The sequence below is a fragment of the Paecilomyces variotii genome, assembly GCF_004022145.1.
Source record: "Paecilomyces variotii strain CBS 101075 chromosome Unknown C8Q69scaffold_1, whole genome shotgun sequence".
NCBI classification, from domain to species: Eukaryota; Fungi; Ascomycota; class Eurotiomycetes; order Eurotiales; family Thermoascaceae; genus Paecilomyces; species Paecilomyces variotii.
The window spans coordinates 1,204,534-1,231,273 of record NW_021167140.1 but is presented as its reverse complement, the minus strand read 5'-3'; the positions used below and the strand labels follow the sequence as shown (position 1 = coordinate 1,231,273).

The 26,740-nt window shown below is 47.4% G+C and overlaps 8 protein-coding genes across 8 annotated transcripts; 5 read left to right on the top strand and 3 right to left on the bottom strand.

Moving 5' to 3' along the window:
• Window positions 1-3,154: 3,154 nt before the first annotated feature.
• C8Q69DRAFT_15555 (copper fist DNA binding domain-containing protein) lies at window positions 3,155-4,257 on the bottom strand. The gene is made up of 3 exons (XM_028625596.1): window positions 3,970-4,257; window positions 3,760-3,890; window positions 3,155-3,698 (listed from the first exon to the last, which is right to left on the bottom strand). The coding sequence occupies exons 1-3, from the start codon at window positions 4,043-4,045 to the stop codon at window positions 3,213-3,215; spliced, it is 693 nt and encodes a 230-aa protein (XP_028488875.1). The 5' UTR covers window positions 4,046-4,257; the 3' UTR covers window positions 3,155-3,212.
• Window positions 4,258-7,483: 3,226 nt separating this feature from the next.
• C8Q69DRAFT_450318 (hypothetical protein) lies at window positions 7,484-9,018 on the top strand. The gene is made up of 4 exons (XM_028629427.1): window positions 7,484-7,968; window positions 8,081-8,188; window positions 8,255-8,411; window positions 8,488-9,018. Exons 1-4 carry the CDS (start codon window positions 7,658-7,660, stop codon window positions 8,671-8,673), a joined length of 762 nt encoding a protein of 253 aa, XP_028488874.1. The 5' UTR covers window positions 7,484-7,657; the 3' UTR covers window positions 8,674-9,018.
• Window positions 9,019-10,038: 1,020 nt separating this feature from the next.
• Window positions 10,039-12,034, bottom strand: C8Q69DRAFT_15454 (1,3-beta-glucanosyltransferase Gel1). Its single transcript, XM_028625586.1, has 3 exons — window positions 12,023-12,034; window positions 11,067-11,763; window positions 10,039-10,995 (listed from the first exon to the last, which is right to left on the bottom strand). The coding sequence occupies exons 2-3, from the start codon at window positions 11,670-11,672 to the stop codon at window positions 10,198-10,200; spliced, it is 1,404 nt and encodes a 467-aa protein (XP_028488873.1). The 5' UTR covers window positions 11,673-11,763; window positions 12,023-12,034; the 3' UTR covers window positions 10,039-10,197.
• A 1,814-nt stretch (window positions 12,035-13,848) lies between these two features.
• C8Q69DRAFT_15418 (kinase-like domain-containing protein) lies at window positions 13,849-16,197 on the top strand. Its single transcript, XM_028625581.1, has 5 exons — window positions 13,849-14,265; window positions 14,322-14,488; window positions 14,548-14,775; window positions 14,832-15,054; window positions 15,110-16,197. Exons 1-5 carry the CDS (start codon window positions 14,055-14,057, stop codon window positions 15,946-15,948), a joined length of 1,668 nt encoding a protein of 555 aa, XP_028488872.1. The 5' UTR covers window positions 13,849-14,054; the 3' UTR covers window positions 15,949-16,197.
• On the bottom strand, window positions 16,198-18,132 carry C8Q69DRAFT_15405 (hypothetical protein). The gene has a single exon (XM_028625580.1). It carries the CDS (start codon window positions 17,707-17,709, stop codon window positions 16,447-16,449), a length of 1,263 nt encoding a protein of 420 aa, XP_028488871.1. The 5' UTR covers window positions 17,710-18,132; the 3' UTR covers window positions 16,198-16,446.
• Window positions 18,133-19,046: 914 nt separating this feature from the next.
• On the top strand, window positions 19,047-20,985 carry C8Q69DRAFT_450304 (plasma-membrane choline transporter-domain-containing protein). The gene is made up of 2 exons (XM_028629426.1): window positions 19,047-19,498; window positions 19,554-20,985. The coding sequence occupies exons 1-2, from the start codon at window positions 19,295-19,297 to the stop codon at window positions 20,898-20,900; spliced, it is 1,551 nt and encodes a 516-aa protein (XP_028488870.1). The 5' UTR covers window positions 19,047-19,294; the 3' UTR covers window positions 20,901-20,985.
• A 453-nt stretch (window positions 20,986-21,438) lies between these two features.
• Window positions 21,439-22,233, top strand: C8Q69DRAFT_394565 (fatty acid hydroxylase superfamily-domain-containing protein; the record flags this gene model as incomplete). Its single annotated transcript, XM_028627657.1, has 1 exon — window positions 21,439-22,233. The coding sequence occupies one exon, from the start codon at window positions 21,439-21,441 to the stop codon at window positions 22,231-22,233; it is 795 nt and encodes a 264-aa protein (XP_028488869.1).
• Window positions 22,234-25,088: 2,855 nt separating this feature from the next.
• On the top strand, window positions 25,089-26,515 carry C8Q69DRAFT_484205 (Alpha/Beta hydrolase protein; the record flags this gene model as incomplete). The annotated part of the gene is made up of 2 exons (XM_028631758.1): window positions 25,089-25,142; window positions 25,220-26,515. The coding sequence occupies 2 exons, from the start codon at window positions 25,089-25,091 to the stop codon at window positions 26,513-26,515; spliced, it is 1,350 nt and encodes a 449-aa protein (XP_028488868.1).
• Window positions 26,516-26,740: the final 225 nt, after the last annotated feature.

Sequence of the window (26,740 nt, the reverse complement as noted above, 5' to 3'; positions counted from 1 at the left end):
CTCGCTGCATGATGGCATGCAGTGGCTGAAGCCACGAGGCTTGCGATACGGGGTTCTTCGTTCAGCCGTTCAGCCAGGTTTCAGATTTTAGGCCCTATGTATTTCACTGTCCTTCCTTTAGGCCAATTCTATTTAGTTAGCATTAGTTCTGATCTAAGACGACCCTACGCATATACGTACTCCATTATTAGGAACCTAGAAGCAACTTGCAGGTGTTCTTGAATAGCCATTTGAGGCCTTTGTTTTCAGGCATCATTTCTGCCCGAGTAGTTAACTGGTTGGTAACCAACTATACGATTAATAACTAATCTATTCCAACAAATCATCTCATAAACCGAGGGCAGCACGGATTTATTAGGTTCTTTCGATAGCTATCGAATGCCACAACTATGACTACGCGCTCAAGTCCTCAACGCAGCTTGAAGAACACATGGTTCAAAGATTCGATCCACTTTCTCAAGCTGGGAGCTCATGCCTGGGAGCAGGTCCTTAAAGATATCCCTCCTCCTCTGAAGTAAAAACTTTTGATATCAAGACCATAAAGAACCGAGCCAATTAAGTACTGGGATCCCGCATAATTATCGGACCATCATTGCTACCCCGACAGCCTTGCTTGGCGGCATATAGATATAGGTAGGCGAAGTCAGCGTATGATTCCATGGATGACGGATCTTGCTAAATAAAGGTCACATGACTGCACTGGGAGATCCTAGACTTCCTTGTTTTAAGGGACTATAATCCCGAGGCTGCTGCAGCAGAAGAGAGGAGAGAAGGTTTTGGCCAAAGATATTGGCGTCCAAGTGACTGTCTTTCAGAGGTTATATCTATCTTTAAACAGCATATTTTCTCTGTGCCGCGACGGGGTGATCAGGGTTATATTGGTTGTTGACTGGTGTGATGCCAAGTGAGTTAGTTCTATTATATTCACTCCTTCAGGTGAAAGCTGTATACATAATATACTAATAGCTCCTGGTTTTATAGTTATGAAGTCCCATTATCGCAAGTAGTCGATCTACCGTCGCATAATCTTCAAAGCATAATCTACTGCGTTAGACTTCTATTCGAGGTCAAAGACTACATATACCCACACGTTACTATAGTTGTTCAGCATAATATGAAAATGCCCCAAATAATGACCTGATACTGCGCCATGAATTGGCTTTCATTTTACACGCGATAAGAATCCGTCTAAATAAAAGTCTATTTAATAAGCAACAGCCACAGCCTGTAAGTTCTAATAACTCTTTCTATTCATAAATAAAAGCTTACCAGTAACAATTCAGGTTTTAATATTATCATTTGTTGCCCCCAAATATGGTCGAATCTTAGAAGCCTATATTAAGGACTAGTTTAGGGTTAAAGTGGCATATAGCCGTTTGTATAGTTTTGAGCAAAACTCTACAGCTCCTTTTAAACTATTTTACCGCTAGTTTTTAGGTCAGCCTATTGGTGTGCAACCGTCAGAACCAAGACCGCAACCAGGTTTCTGGTGATGCGATGAAGAAATGGTGAATTTTGCTCTTGTGAACTTCTTGCAGGCAGTTTGCCTTAAAGTCCCAGGCGTATGCTCCCGCTGGGTTCCAACAAGGTTCTCAATGCGGGCAAATTTTGGCCAGAGTGGCTATACAGCCATATTCTGGATGGAGGCCTCTGCATATTTGGAGAGCCAGAAAAGATAAATGCACTTTAAATCTTTCAATAGAGATATTGCCCTACCAGCAGTACAATTTCAAGAGGCATCCCAAATATGCGCGTGGCTAAAGCAAACATATCGCCCTGCAAGTGGAGATATTGGAAGGTACGTGAAGCTTATATAATAAAAGAATATAGGTAGAATACTGATATAATAACCGTTACCTTAGAATCTTCCTTGTCTCCCAGAATAGGATACAAATATACTTGACGCTGGGTACTCTTGATAGAAGGTACCTGAGGTATCTGACCTATAGGCGGCAGACCTTACAATTCCTGCGACTCAGTCGCTATGGCCTATGGGAGATAACTAGTGCTAAATGACCTCGGGATATGGAAGCACTTGCTGAGATCGTCTTAGCGTTCGTCCTTAAAGTTGGGGATGGCAAGTAGATGCGACAGCCGTCGCAGTATGTTTGACTCCCGAAGTATGGAACGAGATCATCTGGCATGTCGCTGGCAAATTGGCATTTTGAATCTCGATAATGTACAGCTACGAGCTGGGTAGGTCGTTAGAGTCGAGCTATTTCCAAAGTACCTAGTTCTTTTTCTGTGCCTAGCCTACCTAGGTACCTAGGTAACTCTTGGAGATTAGGAGACATAGTAACTTGATCATAAACTCTCGATTCGCTAGATGGGATAATACGAGTATTCTTCTAGAACCTCAAAATTAATGCGCAAGCAACAGAAGTGCGATTACGATCCAGTAATATCAAACCCAGGAAGCCCCCGTTGGCGGATATAGACAGTAACTATGGCGGGGCGGGGGAAATTCACGTAAGCAAAGAGGTAGATCTCGATGTCGAATCAAGCTCACATAAAGTTTCAGCCCTAAGAGGATCGTTAACGCCCCTTCTATTATTGGCGGGCTGAGTTATACAATATATCTTGTCCATCGTGCAATTCTCTACATGGCCACGATTTAAGATCTGTATTACGAGTGATAAAAATACTTTCTTGAGAGAAATGAATGGGGCGAAATCGGGAAGATCAGGAGACTTGAGGATAAGTCTGTGATTCTTGGCAGCAGGCCGTTGGCTAAGCCTAAGGTAGCTCGTGGTGGTTATGCCCTATGTATGTACCTAGGTACGTAGAGTTTAGGTATATGCTAGTCAGACATGGAAGGATGGACTAGAAATAGCCAGAACCCTAGCACGATACTCTCTCTGGTAAATCTCGGAGAAATTTGAAGAATGCAGCTGTGAGGGAGAGATGCAGAAAGATTGGTGCTCCTGCGGAAACCCGCAGTTTGCTATGTGCACGGCACACGCACTTGCCACGAGGATGAGCTCCACGACTCCAGTATCCAAGGGCGTCGAGTGTTATCGTTGCGCCGTATCGGCTATCGTATTATGTATGAACTGGACGGTTAGTATTCTGAGATCGCTCGACGCAAAGAAATGAATCAGAATACGACTGTCAGTTTGCTCCTATCTAGAATATATTTGAATTATGTACGGAATTCATTTCCAAAAAGTGGACCCGAACACCTCGAAAACATTACGCCTTCCAGTCTATATTCATTGTCCATCGTTGCTGTGATTGTAGCTATCCTGAGTAGGATCAGGATATCGCCATTCCCACATTTGCTGATCAGACAGCATATCTGCATCCTCCGTCCATAGGAAGCTCGACCAGTCGTCCCGTTCAGGATCCGCATATTCCAGACAGTCGAATGCATTATCTGGAAAGGAAAAGTCCCCCGACATCTGCGAGTCGGTAGGATACCCTGAAGGAAAAGGACTTGATGCCGAGGTGGACATGTCTGAGAGCATAGGTGCGGACGGAGGATCGATCTGGAACGGTTCTGTTGTCCCACTCGTAGTCAAATTCTGGCGGGCACTTTCATCTGCGTTGATAGATTCTGGTTGATCTTGCGATGAAGCGCCGCCTGCTATAGGATTACCGGCATTCTGGGTCTGCTCGGTTGGTGATGAGGCATTTTTAGGGCGTGGTGCAATGGGTACGAATGTAGTACTGGCTGGACGATGCCTGCTCGTTGCCTTCTAAGAAAGACATCAGTATCTTCGAATTTGCTCGGTTAATTAATCTCCTCTGCCTTTGTACTTTCGATGATTGCATTTCGGTTTCACGACGGAGTCTCGAATGCTCTTCTGGCTCCTTGCAGGGGCTGCTGCGGCATATAGAGCAGACTGCAAATGGACGGCCTTTCTTGTTTATACGAATCAACGGTCGGTCTGGCCTGTTTGTTAGTATGGGAAAGATGGAAAGTAAAAAAAAGGAAGGAAATCGTCGAAGTTGCAGCTGTTGTCTTACCATGGTGTTTGCAGGTTGATACGCGATGACCGCGGAGGCAAGCCTCGCAAGCCCACTTCTGACCGTCGATTATCATCTCGTGTTATTGAGATTCAGCCATCATGAGGCTTGAGCAGTACTTGATTTATAGGTTTACTCCAACAAAGAAAACTGGATTGTGCGATTGTAAAAAAAAAGGAACTGAGGGGGAAGCGGCGCCAGCTCCGCAGATTGCTTTAGTAGATCCGCAGGTGCTGTGGAAATAAGACTCGGGACGGGTTCGCTGTCGTCCAGCTGCAAGCTGTTTAAGTAACGGGTCTGCTAATGTGAGTAATAATAATACAAAAAACACGGACCCAGATGGTTTTCGTTTATAGTCTTGGTCTCTCATGTTACGTTGGTTCTGTTCGAAACGTCATGCTAGTTACAGCAAGCGCTTCTCTCAGTGTCTGTCCCGTTACGCCGAAAACATGGTTTTTTACCCATTTGCTGCCTTCCATTTGCTCCCTTGTACAGGGACCTCACGTCGATTGTAGAGCTTTTTTTTTATTTTTTCTTTTCCCGAAGCTGGTGCGAAAAGTTAGAATTCTGGGAACAGGTGGCGGTGCCAGCTGGTGCGTGAGGGATTTTTCCATGGCCTCAGGGGCTTCAGAGAGCTGTGAAGCTGCCTCGGCGGGCACGATAGTAGTGTGAGCGTCAGCCTGGGCGTCGTCCAGATACGGCATCGCTAGGGGTCTCTCGAATCGCTGGATAATTAGCATTTTGCACGTTACTGGTAGCTTCGACGGATGTAAAATTACCTGCCCGCATCGCACACCTCGAGAATGGGAAGAGTGCGCGATTTTGCCCCGGCGCATAGCCCCTTTTGGCACGCTCGACCCATCACCGCATCTCTAGCTGTTGAAAGTCAGTCAAAATAATGGCTCAAGTGCCTAAAGCATTTTTGGCTGCGAAGCAATGCTGACCGACGGGGACCGCACCATATTCCCGTGGCTTCTCCCAAGTTGTGGTTTCTACAAATCCCTCATAGATTTCTCAGCCACACCTTGAAACCGCGATCTGCGTCATGGCGCGCAGCATCACCCTGGAGCCTGGGCAGGGCGACCGATCAGCGGTAAGAATAATGAGACTTGATCATCCAGAACCAGGAAGAACAAGGAGCAGGAAGAACAAAGCCGCGACGTGGGAAAAAGTGAGGTCGAGATTTGATTGTACTGCAGCTGCGCTCGGTTCACTATGGGGCGGTGTAGCTCGATCGCGGTTGCCCTATTCCAGTCGTCATATCACAAACTAGTCTGCTACTGTAATTTTTATCGTGGCCTTTCTTCTTCCTCTTCAGCTCTCTCTCTACGCTTTCAAGGTGTAACTTCAACGCCAAAAGGAGAGCTTTAACACGCTGGCATGCATGAGCAGCTCGATGGCTCCTCATTGCCGCGACCGTAGTAAAAGCAATAACAAGGTGGAATGTCGGCATTTATTACACGATAAGCCACAGTCCATGATAACAAGTAGAGGTAGTTATCTACCACGCAAGCCTGAATCCTGGATTTATTGTATTAAATGCAGTCTGCGCATCGAAAACAAAAATTTAGCAGCTTGTTAAGCCGTGAATATCACAGATGCGGCAGACGCGTCTAGCAAGCATGCAACCTCATTATCGTTTCTGTTTAGACAAGGTATTACCTTGGCCAATTCTCCACCAGCCCGTATTCAAATAATAATTACCGAGATTGGAGCGGATAACAGTTGGTATGAAAGTGCCTATTTTTGACTAAACCCCTTTTCATGCTAAGGGTTTCTAGCGTCGTCCGTGGAACGGCGTCAAAAGTGCACCCTGGCGTTGCGGCGTATCGCATCCCATCTCAGCTTTGGTGCGCTTAAAGAAATAGAGCCGTCCAATTGCACTCTTGACAACGCGACAGACTTTGTAATCTGTTATCCACGATTCGATATGAGATCCATGACAGCTGACTACGACATATTTACTAAGTTTATACGGCTGTTGACTTATTCGATGTACCTGTCTTCTCCCCGAACCTACCGCGCAGACCAGCTGGTTCAAAATTGGTGGACACTTTCTGGAAAAGGGTGAACCAGCTGGAGAGACTAAAAGAACCAGGCTTCGCCTGATCTATTATTGAGTCCGATGTTAACCATAAATCAGAAGAGATGTCCTGGTAAGCGTTTCTGCCACGCTTGGACGTGCTGGTTGGATCCTAGCACTGCGACTCTGTCCTGCATAAGGAGTGATCTCTCATCGAGCTTACCCGATATAGCAGCCATCCCTAGATGCTATATTCAAAGTATGAACGAACGAAACATGAACCTAGCAGTCTTGGTGACAGAACAGAAAAGGTATAGTCTATTTCATGTCCAAATACTATGTACTACTATGTACAACTGGGCCGCTAAATAGCTCAAAGCTCAGAAGCCAATGAAATCAGGCCTATACATCAGAGGCCGGGGACGCAGGTAGGTAGTCAGATACTCCAGATTCCTGACTAAATTGATGGAATCTTATCTTACGTCTCACAATGAGAACCTAACCTTAAAGAGACCGCAAATCAAGCGTGTATCGCTCGCTATTTGCCAGCCCTACCAGATTACCCATGCAGGTTGCTCTCATTCAACGCGTGTCGGCATTGAGTGACGGGGTCTGGCACGAAAGCTCTTGCGCCATATCGAATTATACTTTGAAGCTAGTTGTAAATCAAGGAGTCTAGCAAATGGCAGCAGGGTTGTTACATACTTCCGCTTTCCTTGCGTCTAAGAATTAAACCAGATAAATACTCGCGTTATTCCAGAAGTCATCATATCTATTTATCGTAGCTGCTTAACACAGGGTATATCAAACCCCACTGTCGATCTCGAGTCACGTTGATTGAAGATAGAAAATGCGAAACAAATCTGGACACTGCAACTAACTAACTACACATGAATTCATTCAATACTGATTTATTTATTATTAATCTAGTCACTCGTTCTGAATTCATAAACAGGAATCGGGCAAAAACAAACCCCTCCGCCAAGAACAACGGCGCAGTCTTGGCAGGGCGCTTCCATTATCTCCGATGCCCTACTTAACTCCTACAATATTAAATACGCAAAAGGCTCTAACTAGTCGGAAGAATCAATTACCCCAATCACCCCAGTAATCTCCTTCATTCCCAACTAGAGTAGATAAATCGGGCTTTAGCAAGTTCGGACATAGGCGTAATTACTCTAGATTTGTAAGCCACGAAAAAGCACAATTGATTGTTCTACATTAGTGTCGGTAAAGCCAAGAAGACGAGCCGAACTCTAAGTCAAATAGAGCTATGACGAGTAGACTTAATTGGTTAGATGGTAAAGAAGCTATGCTTGGTGACCGTTGGCGTTGGCTGAAACTTGTTAAAGTGAGGAGAGAAGAGTGGAGGTACTTGTTGTTATGTAGTTCTTGTCTTGTATTATTGCATAGAGTATGCATAAATTGGTTAGTCTTGATAATCAAACTCCAGTTAACTTATTATTGTTATCGAACAGTCAACTTCTTTATCAGCAATCTGCGAGAAACAGTGGGTCTAACAAGCGATATAAATATTGCGGGGTATTTCTTTTCATCTCAGATGATTTCGTTTCAACATACTGGAAGTTCCTACGAACAAACTACAACCAATCCTTCTCTATACATCATAATATCCCACATCGATCCAACAAGCAAGATTCAAAAATGTCCACATATCTAATCACCGGCGCATCTCGCGGATTAGGATATACCATCGTATCCCTCCTCGCCACGCAGCCAGAGTCCGAAGTCGCAACCATCTTCGCAGCTGCGCGCAAGGATAATTCCACTCAACTGAAAGAGCTCAGAGAGAAGTATCCCTCACGGGTGAAATTCGTCCAGCTAGACGTGAGCGACGACAAGAGTGTCGAAGAGGCGGCGCGTTCTGTGCAGCGGGAATTGAACGGTGAAGGCATTGATGTGCTCATTAATAATGCTGGAATCATGCCTTGGATACAGGGAGGGGTGGAAAATATGTATGCGAGAGTTTTTTTCGAGTCGAGTCGAGTCCTATTTATTTCATGACAAAAATAAAAGGATAGGAAACCTCTGTACATGATATCAGTGAATCTAATAATCTAATCTTAGGGAGGATCTAAATGACACATTCAACACCAACGTTACCGGAGTTCATCGCGTGACGAGGCAATTCCTCCCATTGCTGCGCAAGGGCCAGCAGAAGAAAGTGCTCAATATGTAAGTTGAAAAGTACTTCTATCTTGATCATGGGATACACACCGAAGCTAACATGAGCTGATCAAGTTCCTCATCCGTCGGATCAATTACCATGGCTCCGCAGTTCCAGAAGATGCTGACGCCGTCATATAAAATCACCAAGGCGGCTCTGAACTCGATGACGGCCGAGTATGGACTAACGTTCGCTAAGGAGGGGTTCACGTTCGTTGCAGTAAGCCCCGGTGTGAGTACCTCCCTTTCCATACCTTGCCATGAGAGCGGCTGTTCTGTTCTGTTCAAACAGTTAATATTTGGCGCAGTATCTCAATACAGACCTTGGTGGAAGCGCAGCCGATCTGCCAGTCGAAGTTGGTGCGAGGGAGGTTATCCGAATCAGCAAGGAAGTCAGTAAAGAAGACACTGGGAAGTTTCTCGATATTCACGTTCCTGGATGGGACCCGAAGGGAGGCCCGAATACGTATACAGGCGGTGTTCTTCCGTGGTGATGCTCTGGGAGAGCAATGAGGGCAATTTAGCTCCCTTTACTTACTGGCTCGGGTTGCTGCAACTCTAGGTTAGAAATCCGATTCCACAACTGGAATTGACAATAGCGTAAATACTACAATAAATCAATGCCAACAGAAAAGGGAAAAAAAAGAAATAAAAGAAAATCCGAAACGTCAAACTAAATCAATACCGCGCCTAATGCCCATTCCGGCAAATTCATACGACACAGAAAATAGCTTGTGCGGTTATGGACGAAGCACGCACCCCCCACCTAAACAATACTTAATACTTAATCCTTCAAAAGCCCACCGCCCTTATATCCCATAAGAAGTAACAAAGTCCCCTCCCCTCCTACTTATCTCCTTGACTCTCGATAATAAATTTCAGAAAAAAGACCCCTTATCCCTCCCTCATTCCCGAAATAAATCCCCGAAAATAAACCCCAACCATCCAATTCCATCTCGAGACCTCATGGTCTAGCACTCACTAACTAACTAATCAACTAACCCACAGAAGGTTTAGGTGGCTAACTCTACGTAAGCATACTACGTATACACACCCAAATATACCCCATTAGAGGATTACGCAGGGGGAAAATGAAAATGAAAATGAAAAAAAAAGCTTGTTCTGTTTTAAGGTGTGAGTGTTAATTATTATTATGCGCTATTTTACCACCTTTTCTTTTCTTTCTGTTCGATCCCTCCTTTTCGTGGAATGTTATTGTTTTGTTTTTCATCCGATATCCTCCTGATCTTGATGGAGACGGGTGTACATCCACGATGGCGTCTATAGTGACCTACCGATGAGATGATCGAGTCATCCTGTCTAGATACGGGCCATTGACTCGACTTGACTGCTGGATGATATCTGACCCTATGTACTCCAGCTTATACCCAACTATCTGATCTACCTGGTATGAAGCATGTCGTTTGTTTGATATTGAAAGGTTAGGCGCTGACGAGGCCTCTAGATTTAAACCATCGCGAAAGAACGAGGGTGTCAGTCTTCGATGGCGACTCAGCTGTCCACGATCTGTTCGACTATCTACTCCGGCATTCTCGAACCTGGCGCACCACGCTGCGTACCAGACGATTGACCGGCTCACGAGAGATAACCGGTTCAAGGAACACTGCTCCAGCGATGCAACGCCGTCGTGACTTGACTTGTTGTCGATGACTACTTCTACAGTGCAGCATTACACGCATCGAAATCGTGATGAAGATTCAAGTTCGAATTACTACTCTACACGAAGACGAGTGACAGAAAAAAGAAAATGACAGATAACCGAGGGGAATAAAACCTGGCTAGCCAGCCAACCTCCGGATCCAACTGTACAGCGGATTCACATGAAGACTTCCAATTGTCGACCTGCGCTTCAGAGCCGACTGTGTGGGTTAATCTACCATACAAATCCAAACCTAACCTTCTAATGCTATGAAATCCCAAATGGAGAAAAAGAGTCCCGAATTGTGTCCGTGGGAAGGAAAAAAGATGAAACACTTGGTTTCCAGACTATTTCCAGTCTAGATCAAGATCATGGAGGCACCAAAGAAGGTGGAAATGGTCACAACAAGACCGCAGACAATGGGCGCCAGAGTCATCTCCGGAGCGCGGAGACCAGCGGCGGCACCCTTGGAGCTGGAGGAAGAACCGCTGGAGCTGCTGCCGGAAGAGGTACCAGTGGAGTAAGAGCCGCCAGAGCCAGAGCCCGGGGCGGCAGTGCCGGTGGAAGTGGCACCACTTCCGCCGGCGTTCTGGCTGCCGGAACCGCTGAAACCAACACCCTTACCGGCACCCTGGGTCATGTACTTCTTGGCGGCATCGGGGATAGCAGGAAGAGCGTCAGTGCTGTCGACGTTCCAGGCGGGGGCCTGTTTGGCAGGGCAAGGGTTGGCACCACCGGTCTTGTTGTAGCCACCGTCACCCTGGGGGTTGGGGGTCTTCTTGAAAGCAGACTGCAGGGCAGTGAAGTCAGGACGCTCAGTGACGCTGTTACCGTCGATGGTGACCAGACCATAGTTGCTACCCTCGTTGGAGTACTCGTACACGAGACCACCAGAGTAGACGGCTGTCATCTGGGTCGAGTACAGCGAACCGACTTCCTGGAACTCACGCTTGTTGGTGTTGCAACCGTATTCCGAGAGGAAGAGAGGCAGGCCGTAGTGGGAGAACGTCTGGACCTTCTGAGACCAACCAGACTGAGTGAAAGAGGAGGGGTCACACCACGAGTAGTCGTTGAAGGCGAAGAAGCTGCTGCGCTCATCGTCGGTACCGCAGTTCATGTACTCAGCCATCTGAAGACGGTTGGTGTCGATATCGGCCTATGGATCTCACATGTTAGCGTCGTCTTGGGGGGTTTGATCGAGATTTTTTCTTTCGTGACACCACATACAGCAGAGTAACCAACAGGAACATCACGCAAGTGTCTCTCACGGAGGTACTGGCGGATATCACGGGTGACGGCCTTGACATAGGGAGCGGCCGAGGAGGAAGGTCCATCGTTGATGACCTCGTTACCGGAGAAGAAAGCGAGAGTGTTGGGGTACTGGGCGAATTCCTCGACGGTCGCAAAGACATTCTGCAGATAGACGGCGTTGTACGAGGTCTCGGGGTCGGCCCGGTTGAGCGAGTACTTGGGAGTGTTGACATCGAGGACGAGGTAGATGCCAGCATCAGCCAACGCCTGCATACACTCATCGTGGCTCTTGGAGTTGTCGACGGAGTAGACACGGACGGTGTTCACGCCCAGCTCTTGGAACTTGGCGATATCGCGCTTGCAAGTGGTCGGCTCCGCGATGGGGTCCTCCAGCTTGGAGGAGCCACCGGGCTGGTAGTCGACACCACGGATGTAGAAGCGGTTGTCACCCTGGAAGAAAGCGTTTCCTTTGACGGTGATCGGGGTGACACTGTCACGGGCCTGGATCTGCTGGGGCAGGGCCATGACGGCCGAGGCGCCCACGGCGACGGCGGCCGCCATCGAAGCAACAGTAGCCTTCATGATGATGGATGTCGAGACAGGAGATCAAAGATGGAATCGGGACGGCTCCGGAAAGAACGGCAGACGAGTCGTCAAGAAAGTTACGAAGTGGCTGTTATTATATGAGCGACAGACGATGTGGATTTGCTGGCAAAAAACGACAGAAAAGCGAAAAGAGAAAAAAAAAAGATATGGCTGGGACAAAGAAGAGCGAATTGAATCCAAAGGGGTCGGAGATTGAAAAAGAACCGGAACGAATGACGGTTTTGATTCCTGTCAGAGGAGGGGGAGGGGGTTGGTATGAAGGAGGAGAGAAATCGAGGCAGGGAGGAATGAGCGAGGGAGGATGGGATTAAAGAGGAGGGACACACAGCATGATTGATTCCAGGAAGGGGCCGTGGTGGACTGTCACGACTCAAGCCACATCCCTCTTGGCCTCCGCAACGCTTTGATTTCTTCTCTCCTGACGGTGGACCATCGATCATTATTATTGTCCAGTGTCTGGAGAGGGGATGTTGCAACAACAGTATGGTACAGTACCATACCCGGGATGGCAGATGAGTCCTGAGCGGAGGTATGTACCAATGCCGCCAGACAGCGCGGGCGGAGGTACTTCCCGTGCACCTCCACCGGGGCGTAAAAACGGCGTATTATTGTTACTGTTCAAAATAGGATCAGCCCGATCGGCCCAGCAGATCACGGACGGGTTGGCCTGTGGGAGAGGAGACAGTCGGAGAGTCCCTTTCTCGGTGGCGTGCAAGGGCTCGTCTCCCAAACGGGCTGCTGGATTCCCGTCTGGGCGAATGTCAAGCCTCCACTGTCCGCCAGGAACAGGGAACGATGGGCAAGTCGGCGCCATCTGAGTTGTCAATCGTCCATTGTTATTTATTATTGTTCGTTCCCGCCGTGGAGCCCTTGGCACGTCTTTGCCCGATCGGGATACACCATCGCCTGTGCCTTTTCCCGCCCGGAGTGACGCGTCATCAACTCAAGACTGCTGCCACTGTCATTTATCTATGGTATTATCTAGTTAACTATTCTTCATTTCTAACTATGCTACTCTACAGGATGCCTCAGGAGGATTATTCTAGTACTCTATTCTAGTCTGGAGTAACTACCTCGAATCTAACCGTGGCAGTTGGAATTATGCGAGTTTGATACATCGGCCAGGATGCCTGTCTGGCAGCAGACAGCCTCCAATCGTCATGGGCATCTGAAAATCTGCATGTCCATCTATAGCAAGCTGCATCTAACCAACTAACTAACCGACCTCTGAACAGGTTGTTCTGGCAATCCAATGCTTCTGTCCCAGTTGATCCCCGCACCGCTCCCAGTTATGTTGACGTATTATCATAACAGCTGTCATGACTCCATCCCCAGCCCTCTTGAATCTGGATGGATCCTGCATGACAATTACGATGGGGCATGGTATATGGTAATATTTCCTTATCCCACACACTGCAACAATTATAATCCCGCGCTGCGGATGTAGAATCCTGTCGATGGCGGTCGCCGGCTAAAAATAACTTCTCGGGATTTTGTCGTGTCTGGACTTTCTTGGTTCTCTGGTTCTTGGTTCTTGGCTCTTGTCGCGTGTCTCAGACTTTCAGCAACACTGCAATTGGCTCTACCAATGAGTATTCCGCACTGCTCAGAAACACGAACAAAATCCGGCTCAGCCCTCGGCCAATTTCGTTCAATCCTGGACGGTCCGTTGAGACAGCATCCGAGAAGTCTTGCTGGACGCCAGAAACTAAACCAGGCTCTCGATTGCCCACGGGAGAGGTGAAAGCGTCGATCACTCCAACTCTTGGCAGACTCGAGACTTCCCGAAATATTATTTAACTCCACTCCGTTTCAGGGATCAATGGTCCCACTGTCATCTTCTAGATAGAGACTTTAGATTCTAGAAGATGTACTCTCTACACTGGAGGAAGTGTCAGCACTATCCATCTTCCGCTCAGTCCATGGCTGAGCGAAGTCAACGGGATAGAGAACAAAAAAGTAATATCTGCAAATCGGTAACTAGTCGATCGGAATTATCTTACTCCCTGTACAGATTGTATATATACACTCTTCTTTTTTGAGTGCGGTTTATTGAATATTGCCGGCAGAAGACTGCATCTGAGTGCAACGTACTCTATGTTACACCAGTAGGCGAAGTTCTCCTCCCCGCTGCAACGTAGACCGCCATGGAGCTCGCCAAACCGCGGTGAAGCATCAGGCCCCTAGCACTCTTGTATAATCATTGCTTTCTATGTGAAGATTTCAGTATACCTGATCTATCTATAGAACGCGTCAGTTTTATCTTTTTTCACATAGCTGTCAAGATGCTTGACACTTGCAACAGATCAACTTAGCCCCCATAGCCTTTCGAACACCACTACTTAACATCGACACAAAATGTCTACCACCGACAAAGCACTAGAGATCATCTCTTCAGCGAATCTTTCGCCAACTGAACATCTCCTTTTGAAAGGCTTCGTCAATGAAGCTGTAGACTCGGAAATTGCTGCAAAGTATTTGATTTCAAGAATCATCCAAGATAATCGAGAAGATATAGAAGCCAGTCTGCGTGACTTCAAAAGTGACTGGAGAAAGTTGGCAACGAGGAGTAAAAAAATCTTTCAATTTGACTAGATATTGCTTTCTTTTGCTGAATTGTTGTAGCAAGCGCTTTTGACCCAATTCCTAAACGTCTGGCCGCTTTGGTTCGTCTTAGAGATGGTCCTAGATGCTCCGTCACCAAGGAGCCGCGCAGCAGCTCGATGGTTACCACAGAGCCCGCATATGTGATCCCTCCTTCGTTGCTTCATGATCTTGAAAAAGAGGAAGAGGTGAACTACGCTTTGTAACCCCTTCAGGTTGTGACGTCTTACAAATGTACTGTACATAGGGACGTCTGTTCCTGATGCTCGAAGCGCATATATCACCGCCCTATGTTGAAAAACTGCGGATTCAACTTTCCAATCAAGAAGGAAACGATGAAGATGCCTTGCGAAATCTCTGGCTTCTGACACCAAGCGTCCACAAGGCTTTCCGCGAAGGTCACGTAGCTGTAACGGTAGCATATCGACAACTTGGCGATGCGAAATCGATGGACGAACAGAGCCCGGACGCCACGGTAAGTGATACCATACAAAAAAGCCACAAAACCTCTGCTAAAATTCTCATACATAGTATAAGCTAGCGACCATGTATCCCGAAGAGATCCTAGGTCTTCTCCTCGGAGACGGAACTGCACTTGAGCAGACAAGACGCTTTCAATTCTCCACACCCGATGCTGAGACTCTACCGATACCAAACTTCTTTCTTTTTGGGATTCATCGCCGATTCGCCAAAGCACTACACCTCTTTTACATTGAGGATAAAATCCCTCGTGGTTGGCCTCAACCACCCCGAGGTACGTAGAGCAGCTTCTTATGCTGTTACTCTGAATTGATTAATAAACGTATTAGACTTCTTTGCATTTGACTTTCCCATTCTTCGACAAACTTTCCACCGCTTCTGGCTTTACATACCGTCACGCGCACGCCGCCAGTGCTATATACTGCTCCAAAAAATCGGGAGATGGCTCTATGGCCCTACGATGGCGGTGCACGTGCATCGGCTGCCATTTGGCCTGATTCTGAAACAGTGCGTTCGTACTCATCAGAACGAACCTGTTTCATTCAGGCTAGTTGAACAGTACACATCTATACCAGCACCTCGCGTAGTCGATGTCGGCGAGTACAACGGCACAACATATCTAGTTGTGACCCGGCTACGTGGACAGATGCTTCACGAAGTCCCCCATCTATTATCATATGCGGAGCGCGACCTCCTCGCAGACACCCTCACATCTTACATTTCCCAATTACGACAAATCCCCAATCCTACTCAATTCTTATTTTGCAACGCCCTAGGAGGACCGGTTTTCGATCACCGCATCCCCAACGGAACCGGAGGACCATTCAACTCCGAATCTGAGTTCAACGACCATCTAACAAGCCATCTCAAATGCACATCAGCCGAAGCTCTCGGCGAAGAGAACGTTCAGCGGGGCCATCGCTCGTGCTTTACGCATTGTGATTTCTATCCTACTAACCTTCTCGTTGATCGTGGACGGTTAAGTGGTATTATCGATTGGGAATGCGCAGGTTATATGCCTGAGTATTGGGAGTTTACTAAGGCGATGTATGGGACTCTTCGAGATCCTGTTTTGGAAAGTATTTTTCGACGTGCGTTTGGATATCGCTATGAATCGGAGCTCGCGGTGGAGAGAAAGCTGTGGCGGTATACTCCGTTTGGGGTGTAGGGTTGAATGAGGAGTGGATGAAATGGATCTATATTGATTTTGATATGGTAGTAGCGGATTGTATTTTATGTGATCATTCAAGGCGTTTTTAAAGGGCAAACTCATCTCGTTCAGGCAGCAATTACTAAATACAGCGCTAATCGAATGATGTTCTGAGAACAGAGAGAATTGATTCTGGTAAATACAATTCTCAGAAAAAAATGAATATTGGACATGATTGAGATTCAGCTGTACCTCTTAGACAAGAAAACTGACAGGAAATATTGACAAGTGGCGAATTAGAATCAGATTGCTAGTTAGGGACGAGAACCATGAAGTAGTCATAGTAGATTCCCCCCGCCCTCCAATTCCACCAAAGAAAAATTGTATTCTAAATAAGCACCAGTAGCTGAAATTAAGCATGAGGTCCGCAAAATTATGCTTCTCGATCTCCTAGGTGAACTGTTTTCGGGAGGAGTCTGCACCCTCGGGGATAGATGCTTGATAAAATTCCAGCGATTAGGCGTCGCGCCATATGATCTTCCTCACCTTGGTGAAGCTCTTCAGGTCCTCGCTAACATCCTGCCGGGACATAGAGGGCGACTCCACATCGTGCAGGTGCACATCCTCCAGCACATCTTTATTACATTGCTGCAGTAACATTCGGAATTTCTCGCGTGTGAAAGCAATGCGCCGTAGTTTGAGAGTCCTCAGATGTACCCACGTTGTTTTCCCTAGTGGCAGGACAAAAGCTGCAGGGCGGTAACCATCAATGCACAAAAAAGACAGTTCAAGCTCCTGCAGTGAGGCCACATTACACAGAGCGTTTGTTAAGAGTCCCACAGATTCAATGTCGTCCTCGATGTCGTCCCTGTCCTTATATGCTTGCTCGATATGGACACGAATCGACTTCGTATCTTTCAGAATATCACCAATGCGAACAAGACATTCTGGGGACATCTGGAATGCCCTGGGATCAAAGATAGCCTCATATATATCCAAGCAAAACTTTGCGGGATGCACAGACAACATTTCCATAGTATCAAAGATGTCGGCGATCAGCTTCCAAGGAGTTGCAATATTTGGACCAAATTCCGATCCGGACCACATAGACGCTGGTATGTAACCCGATTCCCAAGCCAGAACCAGGTGTCCTTTCTCATCGACGTGTCCTTCTTCTTGAACAGAGTCGTCTATGCTGATTTGTTGAAGGTTGTTCAGCCGTTTGAGGATCTCAGAAAGCAGCATGACCGGCTTACGCTCCTGCTGGTCACAGTACAACTTCTGGTAGTTCTGATGACTCTGCTGCAATAACTTCAAGTTCTGGTCAATGTGATCGATATCGTAGTCTCCATCTCCGACTGCGTCCCATGTCGACAAAATCCGACTGCGTTCTTCTTCTATCTCTTCGAATATTTTTCCAGTCGTAGAATCATGCCATATTACTATCATAGAGAGTTCTAGGGCGTAGGCACGGGAACGGACAAAAAGTGAGAAGTCCTCTAGCATTGCAGGATCGTAACACGGGAGAGCTATCGTGACATGAGTAATGGATCCTGCAATACTCGGGTTCTGGGATAGTCTCTCCAGCCGCTGTAAACAAGTGCTCGAAAACTGAACTGTGATTTTGCTGAATAAAAGCGGGATCACCAGTCTGGCGAATCGTCTGCACGTAAGGCGAATATTAGCCCAAGCATAAAAGCGGCGATACCGGTAGTCAGGCCTGTCAAGTTTCTGGAGGCACATGAGGAGTATCTCTGTTGGCAAATCTTGAAGCGACATTTTCTATCGTCTCTGAGAAAACGCAGGAGAGTTATTTTATGACGTTGATACTGTGTGGTGGAAGAGAGAGAGAAAGAGAGATGTGAATTTCAATGTGAGGTGTAGTGATTTAAAAGCGCTGGGTCAGATAGACGCGTATTGAAAGTGTTGCTGGGCTTCAAGCCTGGTTCTTTGTTATGAGTTGGAGCACATATTGCTCTTGCCGACTGCAGAAACAATATTCTCTCCTCAGTCAAGCGAAGAAGATACATCGATAGCACCAGACGAAGTCTTTTCTAGGGTCTCATGCACCTAGGAAGCTTGTGTTCAAGTTCTGCCGTATTTGTCGTAGACTCACTCTACTGAAGCGATAAGCAGAGCCTCTTGGTTAGATAGGAGATGGGGAAACCAATCGTGTAGGTAGCGGAATAATCTGAATTCAAGGGAAGAGTGAAATTGTTACTATAGAAATTAAAAAAAGTAATCGAGATAAATCGTGCTAGTTATTTCATATGCATTGTGAAAGACAGCTGAATCCTATCAAGTACTTTCTTTTAAATAGAAGATCAATAGCTTAGACGTTTGAATGATACCCCGCAGCGGAAATGAAGGTGATATGAGAGATCATTCACTATCTGGTCGAGAGTATCGTCATTAGCTGCCCGTCACCTTTTGTAGAACAGATAGCATATTTTGATAGTGGCTCTCGCAACTCTTGAAAAAAAAAAAAGTAGTTACGGCTATAAAAGAGACGGGGACAAGAAACCTTATATAACTAGTCCTGTTAGGCTCACATTGACTTTCAGGAACGTGGGATCCTCGGAACTTTGGATTCTCATAGTTCATCCCACCACGGATTTCCACCCTTTAAGCCCAGAGTACGCAGTAACTGTCAAGTACTGTACATTTGACACTTTTTCGGGACACGCGCGGGTGAGAATCATGAGGCGATCCACCGTGAAAACAATTTGTCGCCTGCTGTCCACTGCATAAAATAAAGGAAACCAAACCCATAATAATTGATGGGTCTATGTTGTGTAACTCCAGATCTCTGGATCTACTTCGGCAAGCGGCATAGCGCTGTGGCACCGAATACGTGGGAACTTGGAAGGGTTCCATTGGGTATGGAGGTACGGATATCAAAAACCTAAAGAAGCATGTTAATTAAATGCTGAACCGATGCGGTAATCGAGATGGCGCTAGAGGGAATAGCTCTGAAGAGTAGCGGATTGTTGTTGGGATGTATCATTCCTAGCACCGGATAGAGTACAAGCTAGGATCTCGCTTCTGACGTCAAGCGCCATGGCGATGCAAGCCACCCCTAAGAGAACCAAGGACTGTCAAAAGCCATATCACTGATCGACCTTCTCAGTTGCTTTCTAGCCTTCAGCTATGATGTGCAACCAAGCCCACATGTTCTTCCCAGATTTGAGCGCTGCATGCGGACAAGTAAGAAAGAGGGCCGTGGCTTGGCAGCGTGGCTTCCATGCCAGCATTCTTTCTCCTAAAATGACTTCAGTCTGCGGAAAACCTCATCTTCATTTTCTCTTCCCTCTTCATATTCTTACTCGATCGACGGCCTCGACTACACTGTTGGGCGGTCACTATGAGCGGGGAAGCAGCTGGTTATTACAACGGGGGGTATGAGCAACCTCAAGCTCAGCCCCCGCCGCAACCTGAGTATGCAGCTCCAGATTCGAAGAAAGAGGAATACCCCCCTCAGTACACAGCAGGCGCGCCTCCTCCATCGTACGAAGAAGTGTTCAAGATCGAGAAGCCAAAATTCAATGATATATGGGCAGGACTCTTGGTTGGTGTCTTTCGACATATGCGACCAGAGCTTTTCTAATAGATATTATGAACAGTTCATCGCAAGCTTCCTGGGGTTTGTTGCAGTGTCTGGTTACACGATCCACAGGTATGCCAAGTACAAAGGCTTCAATGGCGACGGTATCTACGACTCATCGAATACCTTCTCGCTGGATACCAACACACTGGTCTTGTTTGTCTTCGTCCTCTGTATCGCCTTAGCCTTTTCCTGGGCCTACTTCCTGGGTGCTCGATACTTCACGAAACTTTTTATCTGGGTCACAGGCATTCTCAACATCGTCTTTGCCATTGGAACTGCTATTTACTATCTCGTGCGACACCAATGGGGCGCCGGTATCGTCTTCCTGATTTTCGGCGTCTTCGCCATCATATGCTTCGTCAGCTGGATTCCCCGCATTCCATTCAGCGCTCTGATGCTGCAAACTTCCATCGACGTCGCTCGGAGCACCGGACACGTCTTTTTCGTGAGCCTTGTCGGTAGCATCGTGGCCGTCGCGTTCTCTGCTTGGTTCTCTGTGACGCTAGTCGCCATCTATGTGTCGTTTGAACCATCCAGCAATGGGGATAATCCAGCCTGTTCCAGTGGTGGCTGCAGCAGAGCCAAGGTGATTGGTCTGATAGTTTATATTACGTTCGCCATGTACTGGTTCAGCGAGTGGCTCAAGAACACAGTTCATACAACGATTGCTGGTGTCTATGGCTCGTGGTATTACTACAGTCGGGCACCTGGCGGTCTGCCCAGAGGCGCTACTCGCGGTGCCTTCAAGCGGGCGACAACCTATTCTTTCGGTAGCATCAGTTTCGGAAGTCTGATTATTGCCTTCATTCATATGCTCCGTCAGGCGTGTTCCGTGGCCCAGCAACAGGAAGCCCAGGACGGAAACATTGTCGGGAGCATCTTCGCCTGGATCCTCAGTTGTTTCATCGGGTTCCTGGACTGGCTTGTGACCTTCTTCAATCGTTATGCCTTCTGCCACATCGCTTTATACGGAAAGGCCTATATACCATCCGCGAAGGACACCTGGACGATGATGAAGGACCGTGGAATGGACGCTCTTGTTCAGGACTGCCTCATCGGCCCTGTGCTGACCATGGGCTCCGTCTTCGTTGCCTACCTCTGTGCGTTGTTCTCCTACCTGTACCTGCAATTCACCCACCCTGCATACAACAGTGGTGGGAACTTCACGGCAGTGATTATGGCTTTCTCCTTCGTTATCGGCTTGCAGATCTGCCAGATCTTGCTGACGCCAATTGGGAGCGGCGTGGACACCATCTTCGTCGCAATGGGATGGGATCCACAGGTTATGATGCGCGACCACCCTGACCTCTATGATCGAATGGTCCATTTGTACCCCCGAGTGCAACAGTACATTCACGCATAATCATTGGTGTTTCTCCGATGAAAAGGGCCTGGAGCTTTTGAAATAGCCTTGCAAAGCTCCTTAGTATCTATAATAATACCAAGATCGTTTCTTTTCTTGAACTTGGACTCTTCTTGATTAGTCGTCTAACGTAATGCTACAATTATGATGGCACATGGACCAGTAGATATTGTTGCGCAAAGTTGAGCCTCGGCGGTGCAGGGAGCGTTTCCCCCGCACTCTGGTGGTTGATCGGCGCTATGCAGATGGCTTGGTTCTAGTCATCTTTTCCAGGCCAATGAGGGGATATTTCCCCGGATTCTGTGTGCATTTACTGGACAATGCTCTTCATGCTCTAGAGCATTGGACGGTCGAGCCTCGAGTCGAACCGAGGTTCACACTTCGGTTTGAAGACTCTGAGACTTTCCCTCAAAACCAAAAGCTAGAGTTGTGACAATAGTTGCTCTATCTATATACTGCATCGCAAAACTTCTTCACCATCTGGCCGGCAGGATTGAAAACCGAACCTGGTTAACTGGCAGCGATTATAGACGAGGAGATGGATATATTCGCATCTGAAAAGACCGCTGAGATAATCGACAGGGTGCAACGGGCGTGGAGGCAAACGACAGAGTCGTGTTCTCCTCAAACAATCGAGTTTGTTGGAACACTTATCGTCCAAATCCTGTTCTTCTGGGTCTTATGCTCCATCTACCTGTCCCTGGATGCCTGGGCCCCGTCATTCTCGCACCGTCATAAACTACAACCGATCCCGCGACAACCTTCGAAGCGAGATATATTACAGTGTGCGAGGGTAGTGGCACGGAATCAGATAATGTCTGCAGCATTCCATATCGGCCAACTTTATATCGCCAGCCATACCAGACTAAATCCATCATCTTATCGCGTTGAATCATCGTTCCCCCCATTCTCCGAGATCGCAGTGGATCTGACTGGCTGTCTCCTCATGCGCGAAATCATGTTCTACTACGTTCATCGTATCTTTCATAATCCAAAGCTTTACGGACCCATCCACAAGCAACATCATCGCTTCACAGCACCTATTGCCCTTGCAGCGCAGTACGCGCATCCCTTCGAACATCTCGTGGCAAACGTACTCCCAATCTCACTGCCGCCACAGCTACTAGGAAGCCATATCCTTACCTTCTGGATATTCCTCGCATATGAGCTTTTTGAGACTGCGACGGTGCATAGTGGATACGATTTCTTCTACAGCCTTGCGAGGACGCATGATTTGCATCATGAGAAGTTTAATTTGAATTATGGGACTATTGGGTTGTTGGATTGGTTTCATGGGACGGATAGATTGAAGGCTAAGAAGAGAGTGGATTAGGGGGTGATTCTATGCTATTTAGCAATAAAGAGGGGGGCTTGATATGAGACTATGCGATGTTACGAGGACATGTCGATTTGATAATGGCATTAACTATCGTTTTATTTGATCAGTCAAGCAAAAGCTAGGCTCGTTTCCATAGCACACTCTACGTTCTTGAGCATCCTACCAGCCTCTAAGGAAAGTGGCCCCTTCAAAATGTCAGCACTTCAAACATACAGGATTTGAAGTGATAACGATCCATAGGTTTCATAGTCAACATATGGTCTAGTTATCCCGTCTCTCCGCATCTGTACAGTGACGTCTGGCCCATTCATCTGTCTTCAAATTCACACTGCAGAAGGACACTTTATTCCCTTCTAACCCCTCTTTTCCCTCTGCCCTCCTTCTTTTCTCTTCTTTATTCTATGCTCCTAGAAACTTTGCGTGCCCCGGTTACCGCTATGCCCAAGCAAAATTATAATTCTTCAATGGCCTGTCTATAACTGGCATGTGGTTATACCACTGATTAGAAGTTTCTTATATATCTGAGGCCAGAATCGAAGTCCATAAAGCCTACCAATCTATGGAACCAATCCGTGGCCGAGTCTAGTCGTGGAAGTTGGCTATTCAGAAGTACAACGTAAACTGGAATCAGATGTCAATTGGTGAATGACAGAATCTACTGGTGATGTTAAGTCTGCTATTACAATTGCTCTCAATCAACATGCCAGACATCGAACAATGCATGGAGCGCTTCAGGAACCCATTATGGAACTAGCTCCTCATCAAGGCACACACCATTTCAAAGGGCTAGTTCAGTAAGAAAGGGTTTATGGGTAAATACCAACACGTCCGCAAGATAGTAAGTCTCATTTTTTTTCCGCGTCGATGGTCTGCTAGTCACTCATTGTTTAAAAAAAGCAGGAGCGGAGCACCTAGAAGTTTGCGAACAGGCATATGATATAAACGCAGATGTCCATCAACCTAGAGATTAAAAACGTGTCTAATTCATACTTAAACCGCCAAATTCAAATGAGACCTACAATCCGAAGCGGCCCTCTTCGGGACTCGCTGGAGCTTCTACTGTCTTCATCACGTCCTGCAGGACTACCATAATAAGCCACGAATGGCGAACCCCGAAGACACGTCGAAGGTGCTCTCCAGGGCAAGTTCTCTTCGATTGTTGACGCTTTCTCATGGCTAACACGCGATCATATAGTATAGGAACGTCTGGTCAAGATTCGCCCGAGCCGCCAGCCATTACGCCATCTCTGGGTCGGCACGGTTGGATTATCTACACCCAGCGACCGCCGGACAACCATTATTGTAAGTTCCAGCAGGCCGACCTTAAAGCGCGTTGACCTACGCCATACCAACTCTCATATCAACGTCAGGGTAACAACTTTTCAAGGCAACCCTACGGTCACAACTTCCAAAGACAACCCGACGAGCACGGCGATGGCACTGACCGTAGAGAAAGAGACTGAAGCGACCATCGCCCAGGGTGCATATAGAAAATTGAACTGGAAGAAATGGCTAAAATGGAAGAAAGGAGATAACAATTTGCCAATGGCACGGTACTGAGAGAGTATATCGAAATGTACTATCCCAGAATGGCAGAGCTGTGCAAAATACCAACCCAGATCCTCTGGTGATTAAATCCGACCATCTATTTCTTCGACTACCGTCTGGCGTTGAAAGAGATATCACTTTTACCATTCATAAGTTGAAGAAGTTCGCGCAGGACGTATGGGAAGTAGAGTTCGAAGTCTGATTGATCAGGACACGGTGAGCGATGATAATAATATGGCATATTGAATGACGAACGGGCAAAACTAACGCGACTAGTTGATTCACAGATACCAACGGTCTATAGGGTACTAGGGTCTCTAGGATAAGGCGCTCTGCCGCTAGATACATCTCATTAGCCTCCACTTTAGGACTATTCTAACACTAGTTTTGGCCCCCAAAGCTTGTGTTGCTTATATCCTCCCTTTACGACGAGGATCATCTTGGCTCTAAAGCCAAGCCACGTTCCACTGTGGGTTGTCTGAGCCCTCTCGTGCTTTAGCGTACGAAGTCCTTGCCATTCTGGTCAAATGCTTCCACTACCCGACGATGGTCTACAGAGGAAAGCTAGGGCTGGGGTATGCATTGACCTGACTGTATGTAGGATGCCTTAGACGGAGAATGATGGACCAGTTGACTTTACCGAATTCCCCAGTAGATATACTTCCCCCGCCTATTTCAAACGATGAGAGAGCCACGTCTCATGCAAGGCTCCCAGTGGTACTTGCCGAAGCTACTGACAACAGACTCTTCATCTGCGCTCCAAGCCACAATCAAAGCTTGTATGGTGAGAATACAGAAACGGCCTAAATTACGGCAGAAGGCCTAGCATTGCGTGCTACCAACGAAGTGCTTGGTTTATACCGACGAAATTGCTGAAGATGGCTAGTACAGTCGTCTTTATTTGGAGTGCACCGCTAGCCCTACAGTAATCAAGTAACCAGATCGAGCTGGACTTCTTTACATTTATTTGATCCACATCGTCTTCAGGCCCCGTTTTCTCTTATTCTGATCACGTACTTACTTTCTTAGGAAAGCCATGCGAGCCGCGTTATTTTAGTTCAGACACATGTAAGATGTCAACTCTACTTACAGCACAGCAAAACTTCAACCTTGAAGCCTTTCCTGGAGAGGCGGAGCCATATATAGAATGACAATGCTAAGCTACGGCAACCAGTACAAGAACGTTGTATAAGCCAGCAGGACCCTACTTCTCCGGCTGGTCTACTTGATTCATCAATTGTGAGAATCGGAGAAATTACAGCAATTCCAACCTTGGTCCTCGTCGAGTTCCAACAACCACTATGCGTGTCATCAATACTTTGGCTCTACTGAGCGCACCGTTGATCCTACCTGTAGTAAGTACTTAACCAGTCAATTTTCTTCTCTTTTTTTGCCCCTGGAAATTGTCATTGATACTTACAATACTCTTTAGCTTGCTCAGGTATCAGAGGACTCGTCCGCCATGTTCCCTCTCAGCAACAACACCGAGTTCTCTTTCGTCTTGGAGAGCGTCCTGTCGCTCAGCAATAATCAGGGTGCTCAGATAGGCGAGGTCTTGCGAGCGGCAAGCCAAATCGTCCCCGGTGACTTTGAGAGCTGGTATAAAGAATTCCTGTTCTTGGGTGACTCCATTCATGCTAAGGCCATCGCTATCAACGCCTCGCGCTTCCCAGCCTCAGCTCGATCAGCTTACTTTCGCTCATCCACTTACTACCGCTATGCTCCGTTCTTCCTGCATGCGAATGCGAGTGATCCACGAATCAATGAGATGGGAGCTCTCTCTGTTGCGGACTTCGACAAAGCTGCAGCCCTGCTTCCTCAGCCTGCCATCAAGGCCAATCTCTCGGCCTCTAGTCCCAACGTCCCGAACGGTCATTTCTCTGTACCTGTCAGGTTCTTCAAAGGACAGTCAAGCAATAAGCGACTGCCGACAATCATCGTCGGAACTGGATACGATGGTACACAGGAGGACTTATTCCACGAGACGGGCGTTGAGATCCTCGCCCGCGGTTGGAACATCATTACCTACGAAGGGCCCGGCCAGCCAACCGTTCTCCGCGAGCAGAATCTCGGCTTCATCCCAGACTGGTGGAACGTTGTCACGCCTGTCGTAGACTACCTAGCCACTCGCAGCGACGTCGACATGAACCGGGTTGCGCTGACGGGCGTTTCCTTCGGCGGCCAACTTGCTCCACTCGCTGCATCCCACGAGCCTCGTCTGTCTGCGGTGCTATCTATCGACGGCTTGAGTGACATGTATTCAGTTTTCGAAAGCCAGTTCGACCCTGCGCTATTGGACCTCTACAACACTGGCCATTATGCCGAGTTCGACGAGGCCCTCATTTCCACGATACACAACACCTCTATGCCAACTCAGTTGCGTTGGATCCTCGCCCAATCGTTGTTCACTTTCAACACAGACAGTCCTTCCGACTGGTGGCGGCGTTTGCCCGCGTACGCCGCTAATGAAACTGTCCTCGCCAATATCAAATTCCCTGCTTTCATTGGAAAAGGCGAAGATGATAGCACTGCACCGAACCAGCCCGAGGAAATGTTCAAGTGGCTGGGAAGTAGAGGTGCCTTCAACCTCTTCCGCACGGATCTTGGTGCTGGCGAACACTGTCAGCTCGGTGCCGAAGCCCAGTTGGCCCAAGTCACGCTGGACTGGTTGGCCGATGTCTGGGACAATGTTAAGTTGCCGGCGAATTTGACCAGCGGTACGTATTGAGTTCTTTTCCTGCAAGAATCAGAGGGGGTTAGAGGTGTGAAGTACTACACCTGATGATGCTATTAAGGGAGTCGAAACGGCTTGAGATGAGGGCAAGAAGTCCGTTTGTATCAATTAGGGGAACTTTTCACCGACTTAAATAGATCAAGAATCAGTTATTCTGGCCTAGTGGAGTCCTCCAAAGGTCCATAACTGTACTATCGATAAAAGGGTACAAATACTATG